Raw genomic sequence first — 13,340 nt, forward strand, 5'->3', positions numbered from 1 at the left:
CACACACAGGAAACAGAAATGATTAGTTCACCTCTCGAGACTTCTGGTCCGAGTCGTTTGTTCTTTTGTCACGTGACAGCCGTATACGCTATGCATATACAGCTGTCACGTGACAAAAGAACGAATGACTCAGACAAGAAGATTCAATCCAGAGGTGAACTAATTATTTGTTTCTCATAATTTGTCCTTGGCTGCATTATACATTTTTCCTTATTGAGACTATAAACAAAGTTCGCGTAAGTAGACGTGTTGGGGGATTTGGCTATTGAAAATGTAACATTTTAATTTAATTTTTCTCAAATGAACAAAATGAATTAAATGACTTGAAAAAAGATTCGTTAATTTTGCTGAGCGAGACTCAAAGATTCAAGTCAGTAAAATGATCCGATCTTCTCATCACTAGTAGGTGGAGCTTCAGGTCACACCTACCGATGACGTGGACCAATGGCAGTAAGAAGGTGTTTGGCAGCTGATCAGAAGTTTTCCTAAAAATTTGCCCGAATGGACATTTTAACCATAGAATGTACTAATTTTGGTATTTGTTTTTCCTAGCACAATTTGTTGTTGGTCTTTGGACGGATAAAATTGATGGATAAAATATCCCAAATTGGTATTGTCGCTATGTCTTCGCTACGGTTTACTGTCAATAAAATACTTTTTTTTTCTCTGATCATGTCACTACATCACAACTCTACTTTCATTAAAGTGTGGGAGAGATGCTGCAATATCGAGGAACAGGTAAGAGAGAAAAAGCATAAAACTATCAGGTTCCGAGGTAGCGAACATATATTCTGAGCTATCTACGCCTGTGACCGTTTCCCTAAGTTATGACAACAAATTCATAGCAAATAACACAATTTTGTTTTAGTTGTACTGGGGAAAAAAGAGGCTGGAGTTTAAATGTCTTAGGAGTTTTGAGAGCATATTTTATCATCCAAAATCATTTATTTCAGAGTATCTTATTTATGCCGTCACAGTCTGCTTTTGATGCAACAAATAGAAGTTATAACAAATCCAATTTGTAATCTGTTCAAACATATGATATTTGTAATTAACATTATTTTAACTTATAAAATAAAGTGGATGGAGTTTAGAGTTTGAGGAGGTTTGAGAGCATTTTAACACACAAAATTATTTAATTCAGCAACTTACATCAACTCAATCTGGTTTTTGATGAACAGGTAAGAAGTTATTTAAATATATATCCAAATTAATAGAATTTATAGCAAACAATTCACATAAATGATATATGTTACAAATATTTTATTAGACGGGGAAAACAAAGTGCACAATACGGGATGTCCGTGAACTGAACGAGCGTCTCATCGCCGCATCGGGTGTTTACAGTGTTAAAAGCTTTGTTATAATGAGAGTGATCTAGTTTGTTTTAACTGTTGTATTGGAAGCTTTGATGCTGACATCATCCAGCCCAACAGCCTCTGACGTTAGCAGTTTGTGGTTCGAGGCTAGAAAGCTTTTGGCTATTGGTGGAATAGGGGTGTAAGACAATGATTGGGTGGGCTTGAATGCCAGTGGTTGGTACCGGCACACCCAGGCCCACCTATGGCTACACCAGTGCTAATATGACAGCAGCAACTTTCCTATGGGCAAGCACCACTCACATTTTCTCAGACAATATAAAAATGTAGTTCTGTTTTCGACCTGACAGGCATTTTTGTTTATATTCGTAAACAAATTTGTTTAAATCTCTAAACCAGCATCTGGATAGCAACATCAATCCTAATTCTGTAATTTGTCCTAGTCACTGTGGGATGATGTAAGGAAGAACTGCATTGTGTGATTGTAATACAAAGTCAATGTGTAGAAAACATCTGGACTTTTGAAGAACACATAAATATTACGGTACATCTTACGCTTTTGATGTGCTTCTAAGTTGAACACAGTAAACTGTGGGACTTCAGTCTGCCAAAAATGTGATTGAGCACAAAGTGTTGGCATAGCAACCTTGCTGCAGTGAAGCTTGACCATGAATAGAAACATTAGTTAAATTCACTTAATAGGATTAAGCAGTAAGCTACTCAAAAAAAATGATTGTTAACAACTGATTAAAATGAATGATAAAGTATATGTATGTTTAGATGTGACAATAGATTAACAGAATTAAAACAGCTATATGATATTCTGTATTGCTAATGCATATGAGCAAACATTTCGATCCACTGAGACCAAACTATTTTATGCAAATGAAAAAAAAAAAATTGGTAACTTAAAAGATAAATTAGTAGCTAATAAGATCAGGAAAAGAGAAAATTCCAGATAAATGTTCTAGAGAGATGTTCTAATTTTCTAATCTTTCATTGAAAATCAAATCCATTTCCATCTTTAGTACACTAGACTCAGTTGATTTAATAAAAAGATGCACACTTGAATGAGACATTAATGTGCAAGAAGAGGGAGAGCTGATTCTAATGAGGCCCAGTATTTCAATCCCCCCTCCAGGCCCTTCAATACAAGGGAAGGCTTTTGTTAGCAGCCACAGTTCACTGTTCTAGTTGCCAAGCAGGACCGAGACGGAATTCCTTTTGCCTCTGTGCCTGGACTAAAGCAGATTTCAACCATTTTGAACAAAATGAAAAACATTCTCTTATGTTTTCTTGGCTTGTTCATTATTGGAATAGGTAAGTCTTTGCAGAGTGCATATAACAATGTTTAATAGTATTATGGGTTGCGCTAAGAGTGTAAAATAATGACATCTTATTTTTTAAACCTGTGTAGTGCATATCTGTTCATGGATTATACTATTAAAATTGACTAAATATTTCTTTATAGTTTTTGCCAGTTTGTAAAAACGTACTTAGTATGGTCTTGTATTTTTAAGAAATATTTAACAGTCACTAAGCATGTGCACTTTATAAACTGTGGTTTCTGAACCTAAGAGTGCTTAGGTTCAGGGATAGTTCATCCAAAATGAAAATTCTGTCATCATTCACTTACCTTCATCCTGTTCCAAACAAGACTTTTAAGTCGTCATTTTTATTTGTATAGCGCTTTTCACAACACACATTGTTTCAAAGCAGCTTTACAGGAAATCATGCATTAACAAAATAAAAAATTAAACTGTTATATCTATAATGTCTTATTGTGTATTTTGATTAAATACACAATTAAATACACAGTGATCGTTGTATAGTTTGATTAAATATGATTGTAAATTGTGTATAAAAATTAAATAAGTAAATAATAATTGTATTTAGAACCCCTGTGAGCAAGCTGAAGGTGACTGTGGCAAGGAACACAAAACTCCATAAGATGTTGTAACACAAAAGGATATGGAAGTATGGAAGTCTCAGTCACCATTCACTTACATTGCATCATTTTCCATATAATTTAAGTGAATGGTGACAGACAGAGGATGTAATTCTGCCTAACATGTTTTTTCCCCAATGGAATAAAGAAAGTCATATGGGTTTGGAACAACATGAAGGTAAGTAAATAATAACAAACTTTTCATTTTTAGGTGAACTATCCCTTTAAGGGAAATGAGCCACATTAATTTAATAACAATGTTTAGGCCTACATTTTGTATGAGACTGAATAACATTCATACAGTGCATTAACATTTAAATGTTGTATGCATACAGAATTAAAATTAGTATGTGTAATATTGATTATATTTTTATATTTTTGATTATGATGCACATATTGTCCAGTGTTAGGTGACAGTTGTTTCCTGGAGATATCTCCGTCCAGAGTAGTGGTGAAATTTGGGGATCCGGTGTCGGTTAGCTGTGTGGCCTCCCGTCCAGTGCGTGTGCTGGGATGGGAATCGATCATTGGAGCTTCACACACTCAACATGACCTCAGTGTTCAATGGCAGGTAGACAGTTTGACTGACTGGATTGAGGAGCCAATCTGCTATGGTGTTTTTTTCACTGCACCCAGGCAGTGTGAAGAAAAACTAAACCTTGTTCTATACAGTAAGTGCATTTCTTAGAATTAAATTGATCTGTTGTGATTTATCATCCTTCTGCAAAAAAAAAAAAAAAAAAAAAAGAAAAAGAAAAGGAAAAAAAAGCAAGTGACCAGCTTAAAATGACCTCTTCCATCTTATTCACCCATCATTTACTTACCCCAATGTCATTTTAACCCGATTTTATTTTCTTGTAGGCAGAATTTCCGAGCTGCTCTTTTCCATACAAGGAAAGTGGATATTTATTTATACTGCCAAGTTTAAAAAAAGACAAAAAAAAAAAAAAAAGACAAAAAAAAAAAACATAAAAGTACCTCATATAACTCATGCGCTATATTCCAAGTCTTCAGAAGCTATATGACAGCTTTGTTAAGGAACAGACTGAAATTTAATTCATTATTTGCTGATAATCTTCCCCATTGCTGTAGCTTTCAGATCTCTTTTGTTGTTGCCACGTGACAAAAAGAACCAATGGCTTTTAATGTGTATCACATCAAACCTGGCATAACACGTCTCAGGGTACCATATTTTATTTCAAAATAAGCGTGAATGAGATTTTTAGAGCTCCGACGAAGGAGCAGATTATCAGTGAATAATGGCTTAAATTTTTGGATCAACATGAGCGTAAATAATAAAATGTTTATTTTTGGGTTAACTATTTCCTTTCATGCCAGTTACCAGTTGGTCAAATTAGTGTATCTGCAACAATAACAAGCTTTAACCACCTTGTAATTATAAATTAAGACAATCTTGGAATTTAAGCTGCTTCAAAATGCCCCAAGCTGTTTCTTTTCAGCAGGCTAAGTAAAAAATTTGAAATGCTTTCAGTGTACATGAAATTTTGAAATATTTCAGGTTATTACATTTCATTGTTTAGATTTGCTATTATCTTCCTGCAGAGAAACCAGACAGTGTCTCCATAAGATTGAATCACACAAGCCCATTGGTGGAAGGCAGAAAGTACCAGCTACTTTGTGAGGTGCAGAACGTTGCACCTGTTCAGTACCTTGTTTTACGATGGTACAGAGGACAAAATGAGGTTTACAATCACTCATTTTCAGAGTTATCAACTGCTATACCAGTCCAGGTGTCCTCCACCTTGCTGATTGTCCCAAACAGAGCTGATGATGGAGCTCAGTACAGGTGTGAAGCAGAGCTGGAACTGGGAGCAGAAGGACCTCAACCTTCTCCTACAGTGCAGTCTGAAGATCTTAGCATTGCTGTTCAGTGTAAGTGAATAAAAACGATATCCAATGCTACAGTACAAACATTTTGTTACCACCAAAGTTAAGATCTTGATAAGTCATGTGTAGTCAGACCTTTGACTAAACGGCAACAGTCTGGATCACATTGAAGCTTAAACTGGCCAAGTACCAGGCATTAAAGACAGGAAGAGCCATCTAACTGACATGTAAAGCGATGAACAATGAGTTTGTTTACGTGTATGATCTTATGCAGATTATGCTTAATAACTCCTCTATGCGTATGGACATGTAATGCCTTAAACAGAGTTCTTTTATTTAGGAAGGGTCATAAACTGTTAAAGATAAAACCTTATTCTAAAATGGTTTATTCAGTGTGCACAAATGGTTTGAGCATGCCTATTTAAATTTTGACGTCAAAACCAGTGGAAAAACCCAATGTAAACACTGTTTTCTTGTGTTGTCTGATTTTTTTATTTTTGATAGTTATCAGTGCATAGTTATACATATATTATACCACAATAATAAACTGTCGTGGGGAAAAAAAAAAAATTATATATAAAAAAAATATATATGGTGGGGAATCTCTGGGAACAGTTGCACAGAAAACACAAAGAAATAGTGGCAAATGTGTAGATATTCTAAGTGCAGTACAGTACAGATGAAAAGTATTTCTATTTCACAGACATAATAGACTAATCAAACTTATGAATTCGGCAACAGGAGGTCGAAAGTTCTGCTGCTTAAATCGGTCTGTGCTTACCGAAATTCAAAATCACTGCCCCGAGTGGCTGAAGCTGGAAGTGGTGTTGAGGTGAAATATCCACAGAGGGGTGCCAAAAGCAAGTTATATTTTTAGTTGTAAATTATGTAATACAGTCAAATGGCCCAATACATATCTTATTAACCTTACTCCCTAATCCAAACATTAACCCTAAACCTAATAGTCAGTGGGCTAAAAATGTAATTTTAGAGGAAAATTACAACCTCAGAATCATGCTTAACGTTGTTTATTTGAATGTGATTACTTCCTGGTTTCCACAGGACCAAAACCCATGTCTTGAAGTGAATTGCACACGCAACCCTCTATCAGCAGCATTTCCTGGTTGGTCGGCCGCAAAACAGGGTCGACCGGGTGGCAATAATCTGAAATGGACTACCGCGTTATGCCGAAACCGCTCAACAACTTTTGGGCCGGTTATATGTAAAATCCAGGGCTGATTTCTCTTCCCAGTCTGCCCCTGGGGTACATGAACAGTCGGACGCAGTATGTGAATTTCCTGTGTGATCGTGTTGGAAAAAACTAAGAAAATAAAGCAGAATAAAAAGATTTAACCTGCAAAAATGGGCAAATTCAGTGATTATTTCATCCTCAAAAACACTCCTTGTACTTTGTAAACATGACTTTGTTTCCAGACAGGCTGTTAAAAAACAGGTTGCCTATACTCTCAAAAATTGTAAGCCAGTCAGTTTTTTGATTCTGTTTGAAGGCTTGTTGAAGTTATTAATTTTTTTATTTTATTTTTTATCAGACCCCCCTGAATTTCCCAGTCCAGAGGAGGAGATACTGGAAATCAGTGAGGATGGTGACATGAGGCTGAACTGTATTGCAGTCGGCAACCCTCCTCCTGTGTATACCTGGAGCTCATCAAACCTTCAGGAGAAGGTTGATAATCAGCCAGTTTTGAAAGCTGCATTATTGGGCCCAGGTGTCTATACATGCACTGCATCCAATATTCTAGGGAAAAGGAGCAAACAGTTTGTCATCAAGCACAAATCCAAAGGTGAGATCTGTAAAAACAGTAAGCATGATTTAACACTTTCATTTTTTTAAGCTTTTGATCTATGTGACTTTGACTTCTTTGAAGTCAAAAATAGTCTAGCTGTGTGTTTGCACTAGAGGAAACTGGAACTGTTGTAATTATGCTTGGTTGCAGAGATATGTGGTGGTATCAGATATTCGAAATGCTAGACCAACTATGGTCCATATCAAGATGAAAACATGTATTAGATGGCATGAGGAAAAAAAAGGGTACAAATTGTAATTTTGATGCACAAAAAAGCAAAACTCAAAACAAGACTATTATAATTATTTCACATTATGGATCCAATAGTTGCACCAGTTTATCCATAGTAACATTATAGAACCATTCAATGAGATTATGCATAATCAGTGCGTGGAGTCTGATTGTACTAACAGATCCTCCTAAAAGCAGATATTACACTCCTTTGGCTGGCTTTCCACAAATCTCTTATTAAATCTCAGAAGATGTAAACTGATTTCACATCTTGAAAAGGATATATAACCCACAAAAAAAATAAAAAAAATAAAATACAATGTGAAAGCTTTGTGTGATGACCAGACCAAAAGTCTTATTTAAGTCTAATTCAAAACTTATTTAAATTCTTCCCATCCGCTATTGCTCTCAAATCTTATTTGCACTTCATCAATGACATCAAACCTGGTGTGGCACATCATCACACTTTATATTTGAATATACAGAATGCAAGGGACATTTGTGCACTCTGGCAGAAGGGAAGATTGTCTGTGAATACCAATTTAAATTTCACCCTGTTTCAAAGCTGTATGAATTCAGAAGACTTGGAAAGTGAAATGCAAGTCAAATGGATCACTGTCCACTTTGATTGTATGTAAAACAGCAGCTTGAACATTCTTCAAAATATCTCCTTTTGTGTTCAACAAAATAAAGAAAAACATACAGGGTTTGGCAAACTGACTCTTCAATGCTCTCACAAGATTGCAAAACATTGCTTTCAAATGCAGTGACGGGAAGTCTGCACTTCCTCAACTGAAGACAGCAATGTTATCATAAAACAGAAACAGGATGCCAAACAGGAATTCCTGTAATGGAAAGTTGTTGCAATAGCTGGCCATAATCACTTTTTTTATAATGCCTGTTAAACATGCTTCACATGTCTTCATATGCTTCTAAGCCATGACTGTGAGCTTGTAAGGTATTAAATCCCTGTCACAGAGCAGTACAATGCCATATCATACCTTAACAAGTTGTGACAATACACTTTTTCACAATTATTTCCTTAACAGTGCATTTTAATGTTATAGAATAAATGTAGAACTTTACATAGAATCAACAGATTTTTGGGAAGAAATGCCCTTTTGTGGAAAGTGTCAAAAGATCACACTTGCAAGTGTGATGTGAACAAGTACAAATGGCAAAATGGTTACAATGACACAGTAAACAAATACTTTTGGACACAAAGTATATATTGTACAAAAATGTTTCAAGTTTATAGAGCCACACAAATTTGAATGTACATTTAGAGATGTGTACAAAAACATAAAAGGCTGTGTTATATACTGTAAATATACACTTACTGAGCACTTTATTAGAAACACTATGGTCCTAATAAAGTGCCTGACGTGGTCTTCTGCTGTTTTAGCCCATCTGCCTCAAGGTTCGACGTGTTGTGCATTCTGAGATGCTATTCTGTTCACTACAATTGTACAGAGTGGCTATCTGAGTTACCGTAGCCTTTCTGTCACCTCAAACCAGTCTGGCCATTCTCCGTTGACCTCTCTCATCAACAAGGTGTTTCTGTCCACAGAACTGCCGCTCACTGGATTTTTTTAAACTCTAGAGACTGTTGTGCGTGAAAATCCCAGGAGATCAGCAGTTACAGAAATACTCAAACCAGCCCATCTGGCACCAACAATCATGCCACGGTCCAAATCACTGAGATGACATTTTTTTCCCCATTCTGACGGTTGATTTGAACATTAACTGAAGCTCCTGACCCATATATGCATGATTTTATACACTGCTGCCACACAGTTGGCTGATTAGATAATTGCATAAATATGTGTGTAAATATAGTGGTCAAGTAACGTTTTTTTATTAAAACTACATTGGTACATTGAACATTGTTGTGCAATGTTTGGTGTTTTGAGTCTAATAATATACTATATATATACACAGTGTTGGGGAGTAACGGAATACATGTAACGAGAATACGTATTTAAAATACAAAATATAAATAACTGTATTCCACTACAGTTACAATTTAAATAACTGGTAATTAGAATACAGTTACATTCAAAAAGTATTTTGATTACTGAAGAGATTACTTTGCATTTTATTGCCATTTGTTTCATTTAATATTTAGTCCTTTCAGATGGAAAACATATATACATATAAATGATGCGATCCAAAGTGCATTTGAACAGCGGTGAAACACTTTCTTATGATGTGTTACATTCATATGAGCAGACAGAGAAGTAAGTTTAGAGCAGAAGAAATAGAAATAAACCTTGTGTAAATCGTCAGCTTTATGCTAAGCTAAAATGCTATTTCTAGCCATTTTACAAGCACGTTACCAGGCACGATCATATTTTTTTATCAAGAAAATAGTAAGACCTTTGATATTAGGGCAAAAATCATATTCTAGATAATAATTTTTGTACTGTTTTCCTGTAAAAATATCTAAATATCCTTAAAACAAGATCAATTTGATTTATCTTGTTTTAGCAACAACACTGCATAAGATATTTAGGTTTTTCAGAGAATGTATTTTTAACATGTGTATTTTGTCTTACTGTACTGGCAGAGTTTTTATAGTCAAAACAAGTGAAAAAATCTACCAGTGCTGAAGAAGTAATCCAAAGTATTTTGAATACGTTATTGACCTTGAGTAATCTAACGAAATACGTTACAAATTACATTTTACAGCATGTATTCTGTAATCTGTGTTGGAATACATTTCAAAAGTAACCCTCCCAACCCTGTATCTATCTAACTATCTATCTATTTATCTCTCTCTCTCTCTCTCTCTCTCTCTCTCTATATATATATATATATATATACACACACACACACACACACACACACACACACACACACACACACACACACACACAATAATTAGACACCAAACATTGCAAACATTTAATTAATGCTAATGTGCCATTAAACAATATTCTGTCTGTTTTTACAGGTGTTTAAGTCCAGAAACCGTGAGAACGAATCGAAGACATATTGATCTAGATGGTATGCTCAGGACTTTCTGGACACGGGAGTTCAAAATCTTGCTTGGCTGTAGAATGTCTTACATTTGCATGTTATATTTGAGGGGACTCTCTTTTTTCAGGGGTTTTGATTCGGTAAATATGAGAGCCAAACCTAAATATTTGTCATGAGTAAAATCAGTTTTCCTAGTTTGTGCTATTAATATTGTGTACAAGATTATTTTAACTGTGTATTTGTATGTTCCAAGACATATTGTGATGACTCTGACATTTTAATGTATTTTTACAGATATTTACTCACCCAATAATAAAATAATATTTTAAATATAAAATAAAGTAGTACACTTTATGTCCAATAAAGCATGTTTGTGTAATTGAATGCCCTATGCTATGGTGTTATAACCTGCTACTTGGGTGTTTTTTCCTCTTATTGAGTTTAATTTTGAATGGCTTAGTTTTCAGCTCATTTTATTTACTCTTTGGTATGTTGTGTTATGTATCATATTAGGGGCAAAGGACTTGATGTTCAGACTTTTACACAGAAATTGCATTTATCCAGACAATGATCAAAGTTAGTAAATGCTGTTAGTTAAAAAAAAAACATTTTTAAAGTGGAAATATTATAATTTATCAAGAATTATTATAATATAATTACGTATAGTACACAACTGATAGTGTTCTGATCATGCAACAAAACTATTTGAGAAATTACACATCAGAGATTCAGAGCTTTGAGGAAAAGAGAAGTGACACATCAGACCCTGTTAACTGGTGGTGTTACAATTGGGACATTTGCCCTAGAAGTCACTAGAGGTCGCTAGGCGGTGTTAAGCCTCTTATGTTTTCCTTGTCTAGTCATGTGATTTCCTGGTACCCTCTTGTTCATGTGTCTTGTTCTCATTGGTTTATTGTCTTGTTAACTTATTATCAGTCTTGTCTTTTCATTGGTTCATGTTTAAGTAGTCTTGTTAACTTGTAATTAGTTTAGTCTTGTCGTTGGTTGTCTTTGTTATGTGTTTCCCTTGTCAGTGTATTTAGCCCTCTTGTTTGCTGTAGTCCCTTTTTTGAGTATTGTTTTGTTGTAATTCTGTTTCATGTTCCTGCCTCGATCACCGCAAATAAACTGCAATTGGGTTCACACTCCAGCCATTTCGTTTCAGTCTGCTCTTGTCTTCATCCTGCCGGTATGTTACAGAATACTCGACCCACTATGAGCCCAGCAGTTCAACTTATTTGTCTCTGCCAAGGGAACCGTTCCATTGAAGAATTTGTGAGAGTTCTGTGAACTGTCGGGTGGATCTGGAAGAGATCACCCTCCAGCTGTTCTTCCATGCAGGACTGAATGAGCCAACTATTCCCAGATGCCTGCAGGTGGAATAGAATGGACTCTGGAACAGTACATTGATTTTGCCCTGTGTCTTAGTGGTTCACCATTTACTGTGGGAGGGGTGGATGAGGATGCCAACTCTCCTTCTGTAGCCGCCAAGCCCGAGTTCCCCGTCATGGCTGCCAAAGTCAGCGAGCCAGTTCTTAATTGATGTTGGGCAAATAAGGACATAAATTAGGTTAGAATACTGCATGTCCGCCCATAGAATTATTAAAAGCAAAAGTTACCAACAAACAACTATTGATCCACAACGTTGTCATGACAGACCGGCACCGATCTAAGTTGTGGCAACGAATCCAGGAATTTCACTTTTCCGATTGTCACAACGTAATCAGTTACATTGCCATGACGAAAGTTTGGTCATCAAATTACGGTGCAGTTATGAAATGGCCATGTAATTTGGCTAACTGGGATTACAAAATGACTGAATTTGCTGTGGCTTGCTACATTTTTTTGGGGTTGTTTTGCTGTGAAAACTCAAATTATTATATACCTCTGTAACTGTGTTAATTGCAATTACATGTAAATATTTTAGTGCATAATAACTGAATATGCAGTTAGCAACCAAAAAAAAAAAAAAAATACAGGAATTTGGATGGATGGAAAGTAATGCCATGTAAGCACCAAAGGTTATTTTCATGGCAAACAGAGTAGTTTAAAGCGCAATGACAAACAATAAACAACAATCACAGCACTGTAAAAATTTGTAAATAAACGAGATGCAAGACACGAGGAGACAGCATCTCTCATCGACACCAAATTTACAACAGGGGAAACAGAAGCGCACGTCCCGCAAAACACTGTATCCAGCTATGAATCATGGTCACGTAGCCTATGGTAGGCTACTATCAGCTAATTTTGGCCGCGGAATCAATGGGACCCGGCGCAACAGAGTTTGTGCAGGATGAGGTGTGTGCGGGAGCGGGAGAAAGAATTGACTCACGGGACTCCCTCAAAATATAAATATCTAAATAACAAAATTGATATTCCTCAGATTTATTTAAGGTACAGAGTGTTATTCGTGTTATTCGTCTATTGCACAGGACCAACAAAAAATAAACTATTTACAGGCGCAGGGTTGGTGGCTAATTCATACAAATTATTCCTTGTGCTCCATGTGGTGGAAAGTGCTATGGATGTTAATGCTTTATTAAAGAAATGTACAAACAAAACTTTGAAACCAACCAAAGGTCAATCAGATATTTTGCAATGTTAGAGTGATAACACAACGTGTTTCTCTCTCTCTCTCTCTCTCTCTCTCTCTCTCTCCAGTTTTTTTTTCCAGGTGGGAATTATAAAAAAAATAAAAAATAAAATAAAATAAAAAAAAAGCCTGATTCCGGAGCAGGACAGCATCTTATGGCACTTTTCCACTGCACTTTACAGTTCGACTTGACTCTGCTCGCTTTACTTTTCTAAGCTTGCTTGTCCACTGCAGTTTAGTGCCGCCTCAACGTGGGTGGGATTATAGGCTGATCGTCATAGACACAAACGTTACTGACCATAAACAATAACACGACCGCTAGTTGTTAGCTACTAGCTCATTGTGCTGCATAAAGCAGTTGTTGCATGGTGATTTTATACAAGTGTAACAGTTAAATTGGCCTGGTTGTTTTAGAAGCAAGCTTTCCAGTAGCTGGTCAACTAAATAAAGTGAAGCTTTCAAGCAGAATATAGAGTTAACGTAACAAAACTTACCATCCTCCATCGTGGACTCCAACAACGGCGAGTCCAGGGCACTCTCCCTCCCATTGCTCACCAGTCTATTGCCATAGATAGCTTCCATTTGGTTGAACCACTTCCGCTTTCTTCTGT

At 36.0% G+C, this 13,340-nt stretch overlaps 1 protein-coding gene across 2 annotated transcripts; it reads left to right on the forward strand.

Moving 5' to 3' along the window:
• The first annotated feature begins 1,795 nt into the window (after positions 1–1,795).
• LOC127452116 (hemicentin-1-like) lies at positions 1,796–10,474 on the forward strand. Of its 2 annotated transcripts, none has more exons than XM_051717337.1 (5): positions 1,796–2,639; positions 3,672–3,938; positions 4,993–5,160; positions 6,666–6,917; positions 10,108–10,474. In XM_051717337.1, exons 1-5 carry the CDS (start codon positions 2,591–2,593, stop codon positions 10,113–10,115), a joined length of 744 nt encoding a protein of 247 aa, XP_051573297.1. In that variant the 5' UTR covers positions 1,796–2,590; the 3' UTR covers positions 10,116–10,474. The 2 variants fall into 2 exon arrangements, with proteins under 2 accessions (XP_051573297.1, XP_051573296.1); XM_051717336.1 differs by having other exon boundaries at positions 1,804–2,639; positions 4,831–5,160.
• Positions 10,475–13,340: the final 2,866 nt, after the last annotated feature.

This window comes from Myxocyprinus asiaticus, chromosome 14 (genome assembly GCF_019703515.2).
Source record: "Myxocyprinus asiaticus isolate MX2 ecotype Aquarium Trade chromosome 14, UBuf_Myxa_2, whole genome shotgun sequence".
NCBI classification, from domain to species: Eukaryota; Metazoa; Chordata; class Actinopteri; order Cypriniformes; family Catostomidae; genus Myxocyprinus; species Myxocyprinus asiaticus.

Coding starts and splice junctions, on each gene's coding strand:
- LOC127452116 (XM_051717336.1), top strand. CDS start 2,591: ATGAAAAACATTCTCTTATGTTTTCTTGGCTTGTTCATTATTGGAATA. Junction 2,640..3,671: donor CTTGTTCATTATTGGAATAG/GTAAGTCTTTGC, acceptor CATATTGTCCAG/TGTTAGGTGACAGTTGTTTC. Junction 3,939..4,830: donor ACTAAACCTTGTTCTATACA/GTAAGTGCATTT, acceptor ATCTTCCTGCAG/AGAAACCAGACAGTGTCTCC.